The 19904-nt window shown below is 34.1% G+C and overlaps 2 protein-coding genes and 1 long non-coding RNA gene across 6 annotated transcripts; 2 read left to right on the top strand and 1 right to left on the bottom strand.

Moving 5' to 3' along the window:
* ATMND1 (Mnd1 family protein) lies at positions 1–7043 on the top strand. Of its 4 annotated transcripts, XM_086418611.1 has the most exons (10): positions 2–154; positions 1591–1671; positions 3139–3255; positions 3869–3907; positions 4023–4130; positions 4234–4296; positions 4386–4437; positions 5072–5116; positions 5236–5315; positions 5884–7037. In XM_086418611.1, the coding sequence occupies exons 1-10, from the start codon at positions 152–154 to the stop codon at positions 5968–5970; spliced, it is 675 nt and encodes a 224-aa protein (XP_086274737.1). In that variant the 5' UTR covers positions 2–151; the 3' UTR covers positions 5971–7037. The 4 variants fall into 4 exon arrangements, with proteins under 4 accessions (XP_086274738.1, XP_086274737.1, XP_086274739.1 ...); XM_086418612.1 differs by lacking the exon at positions 4386–4437 and having other exon boundaries at positions 1–154; positions 5884–7043; XM_086418610.1 differs by lacking the exon at positions 2–154 and having other exon boundaries at positions 1585–1671; positions 5884–7038.
* A 145-nt stretch (positions 7044–7188) lies between these two features.
* Positions 7189–8985, top strand: LOC147388674 (uncharacterized). The gene is made up of 2 exons (XR_015170400.1): positions 7189–7953; positions 8816–8985. It is a non-coding gene; the product is annotated as an uncharacterized LOC147388674 (long non-coding RNA).
* Positions 8986–11820: 2835 nt separating this feature from the next.
* LOC147388673 (vacuolar protein sorting-associated protein 32 homolog 1-like) lies at positions 11821–18691 on the bottom strand. Its single transcript, XM_086418095.1, has 8 exons — positions 18510–18691; positions 18292–18393; positions 15749–15848; positions 15314–15399; positions 15131–15222; positions 14426–14540; positions 13956–14154; positions 11821–12033 (listed from the first exon to the last, which is right to left on the bottom strand). Exons 2-7 carry the CDS (start codon positions 18361–18363, stop codon positions 13960–13962), a joined length of 660 nt encoding a protein of 219 aa, XP_086274221.1. The 5' UTR covers positions 18364–18393; positions 18510–18691; the 3' UTR covers positions 11821–12033; positions 13956–13959.
* Between the last annotated feature and the right edge of the window lie 1213 nt (positions 18692–19904).

Here is a 19904-nt window from a genome sequence, read left to right as displayed (position 1 = left end):
CTTTGCGTGGTACAGAGGGAGATTTTGGTAATTTCGAATTTATAGTTAGAAGAAGAACCATAAATATCAAATAACTCTCCCGCCAAATAGAGAACATCTATTCGTCTCCCCAGACTGATTTTTCCCTCTTTTAGCTTCGTCTGCAACTCCAATGGTGAGTAAATCTCTACAAATTCTTCTTCTTCTTTTGTTTTTCTAATTTTGATCGTTTTTTCTGTTGTAGATCAAAGGCAGTTCCATCGCTTACCTTGATTTCGTTTAATTTCGTTGTTAGATCGTTTTTCTACAGAGCCAAATTAATCTTCTAGGGCTTTGTCTACTTTGATGCAGTTTAATGTTTTCTCTAATCTGTAGTGTTTGATTAATCAATTTAATCTGTTTATTTGAAGAGAATAATCACCTTTATATGATGAAAATCATTACTTAATTGCTTTAAAATCAAAGGAATAAACATGATAATTTATAATGAGTTTTGTCAATTAGATCTGATACTTTTGTGAGTAATTCTATCTGATTTAATATCACTTAGCGAGACGAATCACAATGAGAGTGCTATACCATTTAGTTAAGTGTATGATTGTAATTGCTTGCTTGTTTAATAAAGATATGTACATTTGTTAATGTCAATCGTTGATATGTAGGGCCTGCTTGGTACACTGCAAATCATTTGTAAATGCAAAAAAAAAAAAAAAAATCTTGAAATACATTTTACTTGTGCTTGGTGGCGCAAAAAATTTGCCTGGATCACGTAAATTCTTAAGATATTCCAATGATCATTTGTAAACATTATTCAACTCCAACCCCATACATTTATGTCTCTCTTTTTCTCTCAACAGGTCCAAACGATCAAGCTTTTTTTTTTAATCAAGTATAATTTAGTGAATAATAATAATAATAGCATTTAATATAAAAGTTACAAGATCGTCATAATTCTTAAGCTAATTTAGACATACCCCTCGACCATGTTTTTTTTCTTGGAAGTAACAAAAAAGACCTAAATGCCCTCATCTTCAACCTCTTGCCAAAAAACCCATGAGTTTTTCTCCCTCTTCAATCCCTAGGGTAAACATTTTTTACTCTCATCTTCAATGTCAAGATTATATCACCTTCTACCTTCAAACCTTGAAAACATTCAAACAAGATAGGATAAGTTGAATATAGATTTTTGGTAATGAAAATAAAACATGTTTTGCAATAGGTTGAAAATGATGTAGAACGAGTTTAAAAAAAAAAAAATCTATATTTTATTTTAACAAGAAATAATTGCAAAAGTCAACCAAGCATAAGAAATGATTTTGCAAGAGATTTCCTAGTAGCCACCAAGCAATAGTAAATTTTGCACTACAAAATATTTGCAGCGCAAATCATTTGCAAATGCAGATGATTTGCAGCGCACCAAGCAGTGCCACTGCCAATGTAATGTATTATAGCCAAAACCATCATCATACTCGTAGTATATTCTTTGGTTCACATATTACAATATAATTGTATGTTTTGGTTCTTTTCTTTGTTTTTTATTTAACTATTGCTCAACTATGGTGACATATTTGATTGGGAAATCTAATCATTATTTCTTTCCATGCTATGCAGTCAAAGAAAAGAGGGCTTTCTCTGGAAGAGAAGCGTGAGAAAATGCTTCAAATTTTTTATGACTCCCAAAACTTCTTTCTTGTAAGTGAATATGTAAATTTCTTTTGTACTGTTTGTCTTTTAGGAACTCCATATATTTCTTTTCAATCTGTTTCACTTAAAGATACATTCACGCACAAGAGCGAGAATATTCTTTGTACCACCTTATGTAGTAGTAGTATTGGGAACATTGTGCATTGGGTTGATGACATTTCACTTTGTGTTTCTGTATTTTCTTTCCATTTGGGGTCATGCCTTTTAAATGATTTAGAAGTTTATTCTTGACATGAAGTATGATGCTCAATATGCTCTGCTAAACATCAGTTACATTTTCTTGCATTAAGATATATCTTCTTCCTTTGTGCTCATTCTATGGTCGTAAAGAAGTTTGTTCATGATGAAAAGGGATCATATTTCCTAGTCTAATTAAACATGAGAAAATGGTAATCCTTATAATTTCCTACATAGATGAACTACTTGTCAGAGTTTTTTTCTGCACTCCCATCAATCGTACATAATAAGCAGAAATCAACTATAACAATTATTTTATTTTAGCAGTGGCTTTGAATCATTGCCCATTTTTAGTTTTGAAAATGGAGAGTTTTTCATACATTGTACCTCCATGGTTTTGAATGGATATCAACATCACTATTTGAGGCTGAAGAGATTGTGTCATCATGAGCCTATCTGCCCTTTAGGTCCCATTTTGTTGGTATATTACTTAAAGGAAACTAAACTAATTTTTAGAGGTACAACTTGGGATGCTCAACCTATCATATTCGGCTTGGTTGAGATTTTTTGTCTGGTCACCATTTGAGGAGAGATTGGGCCAAGGCCTTGACCAACACAGGCCTGATGCATATATATAATTAAATAAAATACATTCTTATTTCTTTAAAACTTTTCCATCCTTATTTGAAGTCTTACTTCTATTGAGCTTTTTTATCTCAAAAGTTCTAGAATAACCCTTCTAGCAATTTTGGGTGAAGATTTTCAAAATAATCAAGAGAGCATTAATTGGAGTAATAATTAAATTCTATGAATAATATTTATAATATGGAGTCACACATCCATAGCTAAACACATAACCTGATTAAGTTGACCTAACCCAATCAAACTCAAGTCGGGGTTGAGTTGAGTAGAAATTATTTTCTGTGTGGATCGGGTTGAGCATCTTAGGACTGACCTCGGATTGGCTTGGGCTTGAGTTGAGTGCCTTAAAGTTCGAGTTGAGTGCCCGACCATTCACGCGGTTTCTGTCACTCAATGTTATCCTATCGCTCTTATATAATGTCTGTGGTTCTAAACATTATACAGATGATATAAATGATGAAAAGATTCAACAGTCTCACAATTCATGAGAATAGGATTCTTTTAACCAGCCCCAAGTTTTGATAGTATTCTTGAAGCCCTGTAAAGTATATTGACTTTTATCTGTTTTTCCAAACAAATGGAATGTATTATGTGCTTTCAAATTCAATTAATTTCCATTTTATCTACTAATTTCAGCTGAAGGAACTTGAGAAGTTGGGTCCAAAGAAAGGTGTCATCAGCCAGTCTGTGAAAGATGTCATCCAAAGTCTTGTGGATGATGACCTTGTTTCAAAAGAGAAGATAGGCAGTTCTGTGAGTATCTGTTTCTAAGTTGAAATTTCAGAATTTCTAGAAAAAGATAAATATGAAAAGCTGTGTGCACATGCATACAAGCATAGTCACCAAAGTCTCCGACTTATTGAAAAAATAGCAATTAAATCATGATTTTTTTTCTTCACCAAAATCACGATTTAATTGTGACTTTTTAATAAGAAGTGATTTTTACAAACTTCGAGATTAAATCACGAATTTCATGATTAAATTACGAACTTTGCAATTAAATTATGAAAAAGAAAATATGACATTGATGCAGTATTAAGAGAATATGATCTTGATGAAGATGGTGGCGACCATTTTACCTATAGTGATGTAAATGAGTGAGGATAACTTGAGAATACCACTTAGTAGGAACTATTACACAATCTTAACCCTAACTTTATTTATTTTCCCATTTTTTCCCGATGTTACCGAATTTTTTTCGATTTTTCCTCTTGTCGAACTATTCCCGATCTCCGACTTGGTAACTATGCATGCAAGGTCTTGAAAACCATCTGTATTGTTTTGGATGACCATCTTAACTTGAATTTTCTTTCATGTTATTATTGTATTTAATCATTTATATGAACTAATATTTGTGCATTTTTAGATTTACTTTTGGAGTCTTCCAAGTTGTGCCGGAAATCAGGTGAAGATTTAATGTTTTTCTTGTTAGCTTCAATTCGATTGAAGTTATTTTGTTTGGATATTCGAGACTCATTTTGATCCATCTTCACCTTGATAATGGGATGAGTTCTTAACAGCTGAGGAATGCATACCATAAACTGGAGTCTGATCTTGAAAGCAGTAAGAAGCGGTTTGCAGAACTAATCAAACAGCGGGACAGTTTAAAGAAGGGAAGGGAGGAATCTGTAAGAGCATAAAGACCCATGTGGAACAATGTTTAGAAGTTTCCATTGTAGGAACAAACTGTTTGGCCTTTTATAAATTAAGCTTTCAAATTATTTATTATAGGATGAACGACAAGCAGCTTTGGTCGAGCTCAAAGCCATTGAGACCAAGTATAATGAGCTTAAGGTAGTTTTATATATCACTTCTTGTTCACATCAAGTAATATAACAAGTTTTGTTAAGTGCATGATTGGAGATCGTGGCCTGATTTTTTAGGAAGAGATGGGCCAATATGCAGATAACGATCCAGCTGCCCTTGAAGCAATGAGTTAAGTTCATTTTCTTTTTGTTGGTTCCATTCTTATGACCTCATCTAAATCTTTAGTTCTGCATAATTGTAATACTAGAGTTCTCTCTCATGCAGTCGTGCCAATGGCCTATGGCACAGGCATCCTCTTTGGGCTAAAGGGGTTAAAATTGGAAAAATAATAAAGTTGGAGGGGTATTATTAAAATTCTTCAAGGTTAAGGGAGTAAAAGAGGAAAAATAATGAAGTTGGAGATGTATTATTAAGAGAGGGGGAGAAGAGGAAAGACAATAAAGTAGATTAAAGAGGTAAAAGAGGAAATATAGGAAAGTTAGGGATATTATTGAAAAGCGGGGTAAAAGAGGAACGATTGTAAAATTGGGGGATATTATGGGGAGACGATAACTTTGAAGGGGAGTGGATGAAAGGCTCACTGTAGCTCTATGGGATTTTATCCCCCGCAAAACTGTTACACAGTGGGACCCACTGCTGTGTTTAATTATATAGATTTTTATCAGGAAAACTCACATTTTTGGGAATCAAATGTTGCTTCTTCAAGCCTCTAGTATCCTCGTATAGAGAGGCTTTATGCTACTTCTAAATTTATTCCTAATTTTACGTGTACTTATCTTTTTATTTACCTTCACTTTGGCAGAAAATGCAATTGAGGTTGCCCATGGAGCAGCTAATAGATGGACAGGTCTTAACTCTGACTTATATTTATCTGTCTTCTTTCTTCCTTATCGGGAGGTGGGTGTAGTGGAGACCTTTTATTGGCATTTATATTTTCTGAACTATTTGCATCGAAACCATCCACAGATAATATCTTCACACTGCGGCAGTGGTGTTCCAACAATTTTCCTGAAGCTAAAGAGCAGCTTGAACACATGTACAAGGAGGTAATATATCCCTTCATTACTTAGATACAAATCCAACTGTAAAGCACAATGATATTGCATCCTTAGTTCCTTACCCCTCGTTCCGTTGGCACAATTCTTAGTTTGGAATATTGTCAAAATGGATTTTCAAAATGTTTGTGATTTGTACATATAATTCTACAATGAAACAAAACAAATGAAGTCTGGTTAGATTTAATGTAATACAAATCGTATGGCTATAATTGTATGTTACTTTGGGGAGTGGGCGTGATGAACACCAACAACAGTTACATAAACATATAGAGACATGGGTTCATTGAAATCTGGCAAATACACCACTGGTTCCGAAGGGCTACATGAGAATATGAGAAAATTCCTTCCCTACCCTTTAAAAATTCAAACTTCCTTCAATCTTATACCATGGCATTTTTCCCTATAACTGTCCAAAATGCTATTTTACCATATTATTCCTGAGATACCTAACCACATGGCTTTTCAGTTATGTCTGAAACATTGCTTGTGCTTGTTTTTTAGGGGCCTCAACTTAGGGTGCAATTTTATTATACTTTTTCATTCAATTTAATTGCAGGTTGGGATAACAGATGATTTCGATTATTTGGAGTCGGTCTGCCCAATTGGCACCCAAATACTAGAAAGTGATCAGAAGGAAATGTAGTTTCATTCGAAAATTTTGTCTCTCGTGAACAATGCTAAAATAGATGGGGGCTTTTCTTGCTTAGAAAGACCCCAAGAAGATAATTGTATAAGAATTACCATCAAATCCAAAATATATTAGTATTTTCGGGTCTCTTTTGGTTAATTGGCATTGAGAGGTAGTTTATGGAACTATTCAGCACTTCCATCTAAAGACATAAGGATCCAATTTGATTGCTTGAATCATCATTTTGCATTGATCCAAAGCCTGCTGATGATATATTGTTGGATAATTTGGACATGGGTTGGGATCCTTTGACTCCTAAGAATGACTCGTGAGAAAAACACATGATCCCAACCCTTTAAACACAAAATCCAATGGTTGAGATTTATTAGTATCTTGACAATACAAATCTCAGAGATACTTATCCCGAGGATAAATCTCAATCATTGGATTTTGCCTTTAAAGGATTGGGATCATGTGTTTTTTTTCATGAGTCATTCTTAGGAGTCAAGGGATTCTGACCCTTTGAACATTATCCCGTCAAGCTTTTGCTGTATATTTGAGAAACCCCTTGCATTTTAAACTGATGATGTACCCCCTTGACTGTGGTCTTCTATGAGATACTTTGAGAAAATGATCTAATACCCTGATTTCAATCTCTTGCTAAAACACCTTGATCCCCACAACACACACACACAAATCCATCATCTTCAATCTTAGAATAAAAACTTCGATTTATTTGGCACCGCTTCTCCCACCCACAACGTGACCAAATTGTTTTCAAGTAATACTAGATAAAAACTTCATTTGTTTTCTTCTTTGGTTTAGAAAATGATTATTGCAAGGGAATAAAAAGGAGGGGGTGGGTGCATTGGTCATTTTCTATTACTCATAGAAGACCTTGGTCAATGGGTAAATATTCAACAAAACCTACATGGGGTATTGTCTAAATTACTCTATATTTTTATTTCTGAAAAAATCGACATGATTAAAACTCCACCCATAGCCAGAGACATTGCGTTGGAAACCATACTAACTTAACAATTTAGTTTAACGTCTTTGATACCCTAATAGAATGCTCTTTATTTATTTATTTATTATTTAGACATACTTCTCCCCGTTTTAGAGAATATTTGAGAACAACTCCCCTTTCAGTTTACTCTAATAGACCTAAATGCCCTCATCTTCAATTAGCCAAAGAATAAGATAGGGTTTTATGGAAAATAAAAATAATTAATAATAATAAAAGAATTTTTTTTTTTATAGAAAAATCTCAGGTTTTCCAGAGGTCAAAAGAAAATGTTGAAAATGATGGATTGATGGATTGAAGATAAGGTTGAATAAATTAGACACAATTTACTGATTGAAGAAGGAATTTTGGAAGAAAAATTCTGGGTGGTTTGGCTAGAGGTTGAATATGATGGTATTTAGGTCATTTTCAAATGATTTATAATAAAAGACCATGGTCAAGGGAAGCATTCGATAAATTTGAAAACACAAGGGTATCTCAAATATTCATCAAAATGTGAAGGGTATGCTTAAATTATCCAATCCATTTTGATTTTTTGAATTTGAAAAGCACCGAATGAATATTCCAATCATCAATCATTGTGGATGCATGTGGGATTAACCGTTGACACACTGCCCAATAATAACTAATAACATGCAACGAATAACAACCATACACGTGGATGACAACCAATGGCCCATGATGGACCTATGCTTCATGTTCTGTGCTAACAGTTGTCAGCCAGTCTGTCTGTTGTCCAAGATTCCCCTAAACCAATGTTTCTCTCTTCTTATAAACCAAACTCTAATCTTCACCCTCTCTACAGAAAAGAGAGAGAGAGAGAGAGAGAGAGAGAGAGAAGGGTTTTTCAATGGAGATGGTGAGAGTTTCATTTACAAAAATGGCAGTTTTGGCTCTACTTGTTGTAGCTAAGGATTTTCCAGCCATTAATGCTCAAGGCCCTGAACCTGCAATTGCTCCTACCAGTGATGGTTAGATTTTTCGAGTCCTTTTTAAATGTTCTTTTTTGATAGGTAAAATGAAATAAATTTAAGTGTGAAAGTAGGAATTTTCTTTTTAAATGTTAAATTTGTAGGTTTAGAAAATGTTATTTTGTTATTGTGATGTTGGGCCTTTAAGCTATAGGGACCCTTATTTGAGAAATTTTTTTTATTAAAAACATTGTTTTTAAATTTTAAATCATTATTCTGTCATCATTCTATATAGAGAGCTGTTATTGCTACACCCACTTTTACTAATGCCACACCTATTCTTTTGTAAAGAATTACATACAGTTGGTGCGGTGTTAGTAAAAGTTAGTGAGGCAATAGTAACTCTATCTTTATATCAAATTAGGTGAGTGTGTAGCTAAGGCCTTACTCACATTTATTATTTTTCAAAGAAATTTTAGTTTTGGTAAAAAATTATTTTTAATTTATATATGAATTAGTCATACATTAAGTATATTTTTGTAAAATAAAATTTTATTTAATGTGAATTTTGATCAATAATTCTCACCATTTTCTCATTGTAATAATATATATAGATACAAGGGTTATAATTAACTACGAAAGGGACTCTGGTTACGCAAGTGTTGCTAATTTAAAGATTTCTCAAAATAGTGGGATTTTGTTATATATTTTTATGCATCAAGCGCATCTTAAAATATAAAAAAATATTCTTTAATTTTATATTATTATATATAAATTATTTTGAATATATTAATGAATCTAAGGATACTTCTCCAATTTAAAAGAATTTGTTATAATATTAATAGTCCAATACTATTTTTATAATTAAAAAAAAACTCTCTTTTTTGACTCTTTTTTTTTTTCTTCTTCTTCTTTTGTGCAGGAGTGGCAATAGATCAAGGGGTCGCATATGTATTGATGTTGGTTGCACTGGCACTCACATATATCATTCACTAAAGGATATTTAGATAAGATGTGTAGTGGGCGATGTTTGGATTTCTTCTCATGGTGTAGTATTGTATAATATTATTGTGTTTTCTTGTTTATGGGTTCCATTAACCCTAAATTCTTTCCCCTTTTTTCTATTCCATTGTCACTATATTTCATATTTGAAAATTGATTGAATGACTTTTATCTAAAAGGAAGGGAAAAAAAGATAATTAAACAAACTTGACTTAACAAATCCATGAATTTGTGGTAACTTAGAAAATTAATCAAATAATTTTGAAATCAACATTCATCCATAAAGTTAAAATTTGATCGAGAGCTTAGAAACAAACAGATAACATTGTAATTCTAATGTTGTTGTATACCAAGTCATTATGTATAATTCATTATTCATGTAATTACAATGAAAAACAAAGTCCCCCCCAAGATTTTCCATATAAGATTCTAGAGCTTGAGTAATAAAATTTGCTGAAATTTCATGAAAATTCTGAAAAAAAAAAAAAAAAATCACTAAAGGGGTCACAGTGCAAAAATAATCAAAAATCTTTTCAATGTATCCCTCTCCCTCATTGTTTTCAGCCTGAAATTTTCTCAAATTTATTCAAATTGGAATAATTGCAGAATGCAGATTTACAACTTTTGCCTGGTGTGGAAAATACTTTGAAGTGACCATACCCTTTAATAAGAGTCGTGATGAATGCTTCATTGTTGGGTACGCATAACAAGGACAAAGAACCATGTCCTTGCCACACCAGCCGCGTACCCAACTATGTGCATTCATCATTATTCATTTAAAAATGTTGATAGAATTGTTTCGTTTAAATTACACATGATATGTCCCAAATATTAACTAATTCCCAAAGACTAATGATTTTCTGACTTGAAATTTTCACTCATCTATACTCGGCTGATGTGGCAAGGACACAGAACTATTGATCTTTTCCTTGTGTATTTCAAAGAAAAATATTTCTGGTTCTGTGCCCTTGCCATGTCAGTACATACTGAGGGAAAATTTATGAGTAAGAAAATCACGACTAATTTTCAAATGTTAATCAAAAAGTAGGGACGTGAAATAAGCACGCATACGTTTTAACAAATTTGAATTTTTGACAAGTTTCTTAGGAAGTACTTTTGCAAAATGAACTTATTTACGTACTTCAGTAATTAAATTACAAATTTTATGTTGCGTATGTGAACACTTTTGTGAAGCTCACTTAGTAATTTGATTAAACATTTATTGAGTATTTTACCAAACGTCTTGTATGTCAACTTTCCAAAATCTTGTTTGATAATGGCAATGAAGGATAACCCAACTAATAGTAGTAAATGCAAAGAAGATAAACAACCACACAAAGAAAAGAGTAAGAACATAATACCCATAGCACGAGATCTTACGTGATTCACCTAAAGGTTACGTCCACGGAGGTATGAGCATTGGACCTCGATTTCACTATGAAGAAAACGGGGCAAATCGAAACAAGGTAACACCTCTGTCACTCAGCTTCACCTTCTTTAAGATTTCAATATTCCCAAACCTCTCAACCTCTTCTTTCTTGGGTTTCTTTCTTTCTCTACTTTCTTCTCTAGAAAAAACTTAAGCTGTGTTTGGATTGAGAAAATGAATAAAAGAAAAGAGAAAATAAATGAATTTCTCTTCATTTCTCCTGTTTAGATTGTTAAGTGGGGAGAGAAGATAAAAGAATTGGAGCGAAGAGAGAAAAAAAATAGGGGTTTTCTCTCTCCAAAAGTGGAGAGAAGAGGAGAGAAATTGAGAAAAACATTTTTAAAATATTTTATAATGCCAACTCTACCCCTAGATCTCTTTTAAGATATTTTAAAATTTCAAAGTTGTCCCAAACTGTCTTTTATCAATCCCAACATGATGGAGAGAAATTGAGTTTCTCTTTTCTTATCTTCTCTCAATCGAAACTATAAAAATCCCAACATGATGGAGAGAAATTGAGTTTCTCTTTTCTTATCTTCTCTCAATCTAAACACCGTCTTAGACTTTTTAATGAGTTTCTCTTCTCTTCATTTTTCTCATTCTAAACACAACCTTAAATGTGAAGTTAGATTTCTTACAATAAAAGAAAACAAAACCCTTCTAAAAATATCATATAAGCAGGGCACTTAATCCAACCCAGATTACTTTGGACCGACCCAAAAAACACATACTTGAACCAAGCCTAATTGGTTTTAAGCCATACTTCAACATTTTGAACTTTAGGAAAGCATAAAATCAAAATGTCAACTTTGCGTTCCATTAAATGTAGACTTGAACTTTGAAAGTTGGTCTGAGCAGCACCTTTGGCAGAAAAACAACTTAATTTCAAACCTTAAAAAATTCGAATCTCCACCTTATTTTTTTATCAGTGCAAAGGTCTGATTTAATTTTGGGCACAACATGAGGTAATAACTACCAGAAAAGCACACAAGTTTGTCAGAAAAGTTTCCCAACCACACATCCTTGTTGCATCCAAAAAGATCTAAGAACAAATTTTAAAATTTATTTTTCACCATTAGATTTTAAATTGGGAATTCAGTGGCTGTCTATTTTCAAAGATAAAAAATATATATATTGAATTTTCCTTTTGAGTCATGATAATATGACTCACCAGGTAGCATACTCAATCGACTCCCTGATGTGGACAAGTTTGTGAACTGTAGATCTGTATGCCTCGGGATACATGATTGCACATCCCCACAAAAAGTGTATCCCAGGAAACCATGTATCCCAAGGCATACAGATCTACGCTTCCCATCCCAAATCTGTCCACGTCAGAGAGTCAATTGAGTATGCCACCTGGCAAGACATTATCAGGATTCTCTTCTTTTTTTAAATCTGATCAACGCTATGATCTCTAAGGGGCTGAGGTGTCTTGCCAACATGGGGACTCCACGACCTTCCGCTAGCTTCAATCCAACTCAAATGCCTCAACATAATGATAAACCATTGGGAAACTTTTCTTAAAAGCTACTGAAATGTCAAGATAGTTTACTTTATGCCATCTATACAAACGTGTCTTAGTTCTTATCAGCAAATACACACTAGAATTTTTAATGTGATCATGGAGTTGCTGCAAAGCCAACTTCCTCAAACCATATAATAGAACAAATCTTTGTATGATCTCTTTCACTCTGCACTGAGAGGACCTGCAAAAGATCAAACAAACATAACGAAATCACTTACTACAACACACACACACACACACAAAATCTAGCTAAAAACCTCTCCCTTGTTAAGAGAAAATTTGCTGAGATGAATTGGGTGAAGGCCGATTATAGTCCAAGTTAGGAAATATTCAAGTTGAAGGTCCTAAAAGAGGACGATTCAAAAGAATATGGATGTAGACAGTTAAAATTGCAGATACGAACTCTCCCCATATCAGAAGATTCGACTTTGGACAGATTGGAATGGAGGAACAGGATTCATTTAGCCTGACTTCAAACCTTCAGGGTAAGGATTTTTTTGGTGTGATTGAGATAACAAACTCATGCCCTTGTTTAGAAGATTTTTAGGATCTTAATAATGGAAATGCTTAAATCTGACTGATTCTAGGGTTGGTAAACATGAGTACTAAAATGTATACAAAACCACTAATCAAACAGTAGAATCACTGTAAACATCTGGAAAAACAGCAAAAGGATTACTCCCCAAAAATGCTAGATTAACGTATATGCTATTTCTATACATGGTTTTAAATCTCATCCATGACCAACATGACCCGCCCGAGTCATCTTGGTATCATCCATGAACCATGGTTTTAAAACTGGGTTTCGCGTCTAGTCTTGTCCATGCCAGATACCGAGTCATCTCGGACGAGTTTTCCAATACGTTTGAGACATCTCGTTCAAAAATGAGAAAAATGAACGTGGGATTTTAAATCTCATCTGAAAAATTGACTTGTCTGTCCATCTCATCCATGATTGATACCAAGACGACTCGGGCAATACGTCTCGGTCTCGGACGAGTTTTGAAACCATGCCATGAATGTGAAGGATAGACAAGGTGCCTCACATGTGCAAAATCTCACGACAGACAAGATGACTCAGACCATATTTTGAAAATCTCCTCGTTCTCACAAAAAATCAGACCATTCCAAAAATTTTAACCCATATAAGAGGTGGTCAAAATTTTAACCCATATGCATATATGAGAAGCGTTCAGAGGCCCTAAAGAGAGCCAAACATTTTTCAAAATAGGGGTTAGAAGTTTCGGAATTGGCTGATTTTTTGTGAGGGGGATCTCTATGGTGAAGAGATCATCCTCACCAAAAATCAGTTCATTACGAAACTTCTAACCCTAGTTTACAAGTTGAAGAATTGTGGACTGTCTAATTTTTGTAAACCACTTTTCATGGGGTTAGAAGTTTCGGAATGGGCCAATTTTTTGTGAGGATGATCTCCTCATCATAGAGATCGTCCTCACAAAAAATCAGCCCATTATAAAACTTCTAACCCATACATTGAAAAAATGTTTGGCACAATGTTTGGCTCTCTTTAGGGCCTCAAAACGCCACCCTATATATATAGGGGACGGTTCAGCAGCCCTAAAGTTTGCCAAGTTTGGTGCCAAACATTTTTCAAAATATTGGGTTAGAAGCTTTGGAATGAGCTGATTTTTTGTGAGGATGATCTCTATGATGAGGAGATCATCCTCACCAAAAATCAGCATACTCCAAAACTTCTAACCCCATCAAAAGTGATTTACAAAAAATGGACGGTCCACGATTCTTCAACTTGTAAACTAGGCTTAGAAGTTTCAAAATGAGCTGATCTTTTGTGAGGATGATCTCTTCACCGCGGAGATCATCCTCACAAAAAATCAGCCTATTCCAAAACTTCTAACCCCATCAAAAGTGATTTACAAAAAATGTTTGGCACAAAACTTGGCAAACTTTAGGGCTGCCGAACCGCTCCCATATATATATATATATGAATAAATAATTACAAACCAGTTAAATGGTCTATCTCGTCTGAGACAATGCAGTATCGTCCATGGACGAGACGAGACATCAAACCGAGTTTTGAAACCATGATTCTATACCTCCATGAATCTAGGCTCTGAATTTTACCTGTCTAAAGCGCCATATCTGCCTCTAATTCAGCCAGCTCCTCTTCCTCGGCTGTCTTTTTCTTCTGGGGATTAGCACGTATTGGTTGCCTTCCTGCCGGGACATGCACTGGAGCTGCAGGAGCAGTAGTTGCTGGCTGAAGAAGCTGTTCCTCCAACTCAGCTCCTTCCAACTCTTCAAGCTCTGCCTCCAATTCGTCCTGCAATTACAAAGATGTTATTATGTTTTTTTTTTGCGGAAGAAGAAATATTAATTAAAAGAAAGGCTGAAGTGACCTCAGGCTGGAACCTCATATTGCACATCTTGACGTGAAAATGTATGGGAACCATAGATGCTTTTCATTGAGATACAAGTGAAAAGGCATCTATGGTTCCTATCCACTTTCATGTCAAGAAGTGTGATGTGAGGTTCTAGCCTGAGGTCACTCCAGCACGACTCTAATTAAAATTTTATTGCAACAATGTGGATACCTCGTCAAAGTCAGCAGCAGAACCAATGGGAGTTGACAATGCTTCCTGAATCTGTTTCATGTTCTCTGTCTGCTCATTAATTTCATCCATTGTCTTGTCCACGTCATCAATGTTTCTGTAAAAAAAAATATCATTATGAAACCCATATTTGTATACATCAAGCAGCGCATGTGTGATGTGTGTGTGTGTGAAAATATAACATTCTGATCATAAAACATATCATCTAAAAGGAGTCGATTGTGAAGGGGTCTTTCAATTTGATTCATATTCTGATTAAAAACTTTATTTCTTAAAGAGGATTTAATCCTTTACCTCTCAATAACAGGTTTGAGGAAGAATATACATTCTCGTGATTTGTATCCAAGGGTTAATTAGAATTGAAAAAATTGGATTATGGAATCACGATGCATAATTGTGTATGTGTTTTTTTATTTGGATCAAGACTTCCAACTGAATAAGTATGAGCAAAGGATCCATGGATAAAGATAGAAAGTTTATTTATAATCGTATCTAGATCTTTAATTTATTGTTTGTAAGGGTGAGATTGAAGCGAAATAGCTATTTTTGGTTTGTACAAATTCAAGCAACCCAATAAATGTCTAACTAAATTCAGGGATTAGATAAAAGTTTAGTAATAGACGAGGAAAAGAGCAGAACCTAAAAGTTGCAATTTTATGTAGTAAAATAAATTACATGGTTACTTACGTTGCTTTTTGCATAGCCTTCATTGCAGATGCCCCAGTTCTCAATGCATCAACAGTCTCAGTCGTAGCTTTTGCCCCTTCTAGCAGTATCATCTGAAATGAAAACCCAAAAAAGCATAAATCAGAGATCTCCCCCTTTAAATAAAAATTGGATCATTTTGAGAATTAAACATTGCAAGGGTACCTGATCGTGAATGCGAAGTTGAAAATTTCCAAGTTGCTCAATTTGTTGTTCATAAAGTCTCTTCCTTTTCAAACATTGTATTGCAGCTACATAATAGCAATGAAGTATAGAATTTAGACATAATATACTCAATTTAGTATATTGTGATCCAAAATAAGTAAATAGTACAGTATTCCCATAGACCCACCACTTGCAGTATGAAAATTATATATGAACAGTCAAGAATATAGACATGCTATTTGCCAAACAAGTTGTTCTTGCACGAACATAATAAAATAATAAATAATGAAGAATCTTCTAATGATATAGAATACAGTATGACAATATGGATACCCTTGAAAATGGACTTCTCAAGAATACCAATAGACTCCACAATACCTCATAAGGAAAACAAGAAAAGAAAACAAAGAAAAGCAATAGACTTTGCAATCATACCCCTTCTGTTCTTTGTTCTAGTAAATTCCTTGGCCTTTTCGATCTCATTAGAAGCCTTCTTTATAAGGACTTTCTCCTTTTTCTCGAGCATTTCAAGAGTCTACACAGTCCATACAAGACAGCATTGGTGTTCCAAAAAAACGGGAAATTAATGCAATTAGTAACAAGAACAGGCATCATGATGATTTGAAAACCAAAAACACAAAAAAGCAGCGAAACGATTGCAACATGATGAATCAATATGGATGCACTACAAATGGGTGGGCAAACCATAACATAGAGTCTAACAAAAAAAGAAAAGATGAAGATGAAGTATATTTCATCCTCAAGCATCCCCTAGGATGATGCAAAAACCAAAATGATAATATATGGTCATTGCCATTGGTTTAAAATTTCTTATAGGAAAAAGGGAAGGCCGAGACAGGCACATCATCAAGTAAATTGTCCACAAAAAGTGGGTGATACATTAAGTAGTGATGGATGACACAAACTAAGTTGGGGAAATAATTGAGCACCCTACGTTACTTGTATAATTCAAATGGGTGCCAAAGAAAAAGAAAGAAAGCACAGGTCAAGAAGACCATCCTATACGCACAAAGAAAAAAACATAACTAAGCCTACAAATTAGTAATGAAATACCAATTCCCAAAAATACTCCCCTAAAATCTGGATACAACTTAACCTAGAAAAATCTGGATACAACTTAACCTAGAAAAAAATTCATCCCAAAAAAGAAATCATGATCTCTAGAAACAAGCTCTCTTCTCCCTTCAAAGGTTCTTTAATTCCTCCCTCTTCAGATTTTGTGCCCTATCCGCATCATATTTGCATTACTTCAAATTTTAAATGTAAATTTCCTATTGACATTGTACTGGTTCAGCATGCTCGCTTTATTTGCGTAGCATAGTGAGCACCTGGCAAGTGATCCACTAACTTCCAGAAGGAGACCATATACATCAAATGATGTTGATTACCAGAGAGTTTAGAATGAAGGGAGATCATGTAATAGTTTTAGTTTTGACAATTAAAAATCCAACTAGACAACAAAGCAGGGAACAGCATACTGAAGAAAACCTAGTTTTCCATTCTATTACGTTAAGATCCTAAAATGAAAACAAAAAATGACAAAGGCATACATATTATATATATGGCATTAAAATATTGACAATCTAAAATATATGAGCTACCAAGGGCACAAAGGCATCACATTTCAGCCAATCCTTTACCTACTACCAAAGTATAGAGTTTCACATATACTAACTACACCATGATAAAGGAACCACCCTCCCACAATCCAAATGTCTATGACGTATGGGTCATGGAAAGATTTATTGTTCAATGTATGGTGTCTATGGGGATTTCGAATTTTTCTTCTATCTGTTTGAAATCTATAAAGGAACCACCCTCCCATAATCCAATGTCTATGACGTATGGATCATGGAAAGATTTATTGTTCAATGTATGGTGTCTATGGGGATTTCAAAATTTTCTTCTACCTGTTTGACATCTATAAAATCTTCCCAGTAAAGTTGGTGAAACCAATTGAAGTTCAGCTGAAGAGCCATTTGTATACTAAGAATACTAATTTTACCCTCCAATTTTACTTGTTTTAGGCATTTATAAGCAACAAAAACATGATATTTAGATTCAAAGTTGTTTCTAGTGGAGACTTTCTTTTATGATAGGTAAAGGATTAGTAGTTAGCAAGGTGAAGTTGGGTCAATGGGCTTTGAACCCTAGGACGTGGGAACAAGGCTCCACATGTATGATAATTTGCAACTTAAGCACCCAGGGGTTAGTATTAAAGGCCTTACAAACGGCATTTATTAGAGAAACAAGTTACTGAATAATGATTGTTTTCCCAAACAGAAACACCCATTAATTTCAAATGAGATAAAAATAATAGAACTTCTTCTACCACTATCAAAAGTATTATCACCATCACCTACGCCTTATCCCGAGTACTAGTGTTGGAAACATAAAATCCTAATTCACCATTCAACTCTTATCTTGATCAATATTTTCCATCAAAGCATGTGTTTTCACAATTTTTCTTGCTACCTCCATCCCCACCATGTTTGGCCTTCCTTTTTATTTTCTAGTACCTTTGACTTGCACCGATACACTCCATACGTTTCAAAGTCATCTCAATCAACTTTTTAAATCTCCTAGTGGGATTATTACTAAATTCCCTCAAATGTACTCATTTCTTATTTCATAGTCTTAACCCCCATCTATCTCAACATACTCCTCTCAGCTATCTATAAAAGTACCCCTCTTTAAAATAAAATTAAAATTAAAATTGTTAGAAAAAACGAAATTTCCGAAAAAGATTTGATAAATCCGGGAATTCGCACATCCCATAGACTGTGGAAACTATAGCTACAAATGAAATATCTCCCCAATTCATGACAAATAAATCCAAATTCCAATATAAAGGACACATCTTGAGACAAAGTAACTGAACTAATCTTACAAAACCATAACATAGAACAAATCCATCAGAATAAAATAAAGTAACAGAAACTGATCCAACATCATACCTCGTTCAACTTATCCAAAGTTGCAAGCGCATTTGTTTCCTGCTTAGGTTTACCGAACATCCGCGAAAACATGACTGATTCCCTGCGAAGAAACCCTCTCGTCTGCACCACAAACGAAAACGAAATCAAATTCTTCAAATCCCTAAAAGTACTTCGATCGATCTATCAAAAACAGAGAACAAAGATCGAAACTTTTAAGATAGAAAATCAAAAGATACCGAATTGTAAATCCAAAGGAATAGATTGGAGACTTTGAAGATCAAGAACACCAAATCGATTGAAAGATCGATTCGAATTTGTTGGATTTTATGAAATTGGGGGTGCGAATGGAGTACGATCTGACGAGGAGACTCCGCGTGGGAACGACTCGAGCCGTAGAAGGAACGAAGAAGAAGTTTGGGGGACTATAATATATTATTCTGTTTTTGTCGGGGACGTTATTAGGACCCTTTTCGGTAAATTGGTAAGCCCCTCTTCGATAAATTGAAAGGCCCTCAAAATTTTGTAGATTTTGATTATACCCCTCCATGTTTTGGGAAATATTTAACTATACCTATGTTTTAAAACTGATGACGTGCATCCCCTTTGACCTCAAAGTCTCTTCTATATTAATGAAAATTTACCTTAACGCGGTCTCCTGCCAAAATCATTCATCTTCAACCTATTGGATGAACATCTTTGAGCCCGATTAGCCTTACTAAGGGTGTGTTGAGGGTGATGGTTAGACATTCACAAGTTAAAAAATCCAAAATTTAAGATAAAAGTTATTTTTAATTTTGGTGTTTGGTTGATTTATTGGGGGTTGGAACTTCAAAATAGGAAGAAAAAGAAGTCCTTGCTTCAAATCCAAAAAAAAAAGAAAAACAGAGAGAGACAGACATGGGGGGCAGAGCTAAGGCTGTCAACGGATGCTTATCGATTCAGATATAGGAATATCTGAATTCGAATTCAATTATCTTATCGGATAATATTCGATTAGAATTCAAATAATTTATATATATAAAAAAAGAAAATAAAAACATAATTTTTCCTTATCCAATTGATTTTTCATTATTAAATAAAAAAATTTATTATATATATTATATTATTTATATAAAATAATAATAAAATAAAATAATATATATCAAATATTATTTCAAATCGGATTTGAAATGTTAATATCTAAATCCGCATCCGATAAGGATTTGAATATATAAAACTATCTAAATTTGAATTCGATATCCGATTTTTCAAATTCAAATTTTTGACTATCCATTGACACCCCTAGACAGAGCATGGATTGGGCCTGGGGTTGGGCCTCTTCGCATATGTCAAAGGAATCAAAGATGAAAGAACTAGAAAGAAAAAAAAAACCTCCAATCCTCTCATGAAGAAAGCAAAACGATACGTTAAATCCATCAAAGATCTTCAATCTCAGATGGACTCTGATATCACATTTTCACTCAAATAGGTGAAACTCATCAAAGTAAATCCCTAGACAGACCCAACACTGCGACTCACAATCTCTCGGGATGCGGTCTAGGAAACTCTTTAGATTGAACCAAAACATCAATCCTCAACAATTTAAGAAAAAAAACTTAAAGAATCGATGGAGAATTTCAATAAACTTTGAG

This window comes from Akebia trifoliata, chromosome 12 (assembly GCF_017979445.1).
Source record: "Akebia trifoliata isolate Shusen 1 chromosome 12, ASM1797944v1, whole genome shotgun sequence".
Classification (NCBI taxonomy): Eukaryota; Viridiplantae; Streptophyta; class Magnoliopsida; order Ranunculales; family Lardizabalaceae; genus Akebia; species Akebia trifoliata.
Note: the sequence above shows the minus strand (reverse complement) of the source record. Positions and strands in the feature narration are given on the sequence as shown.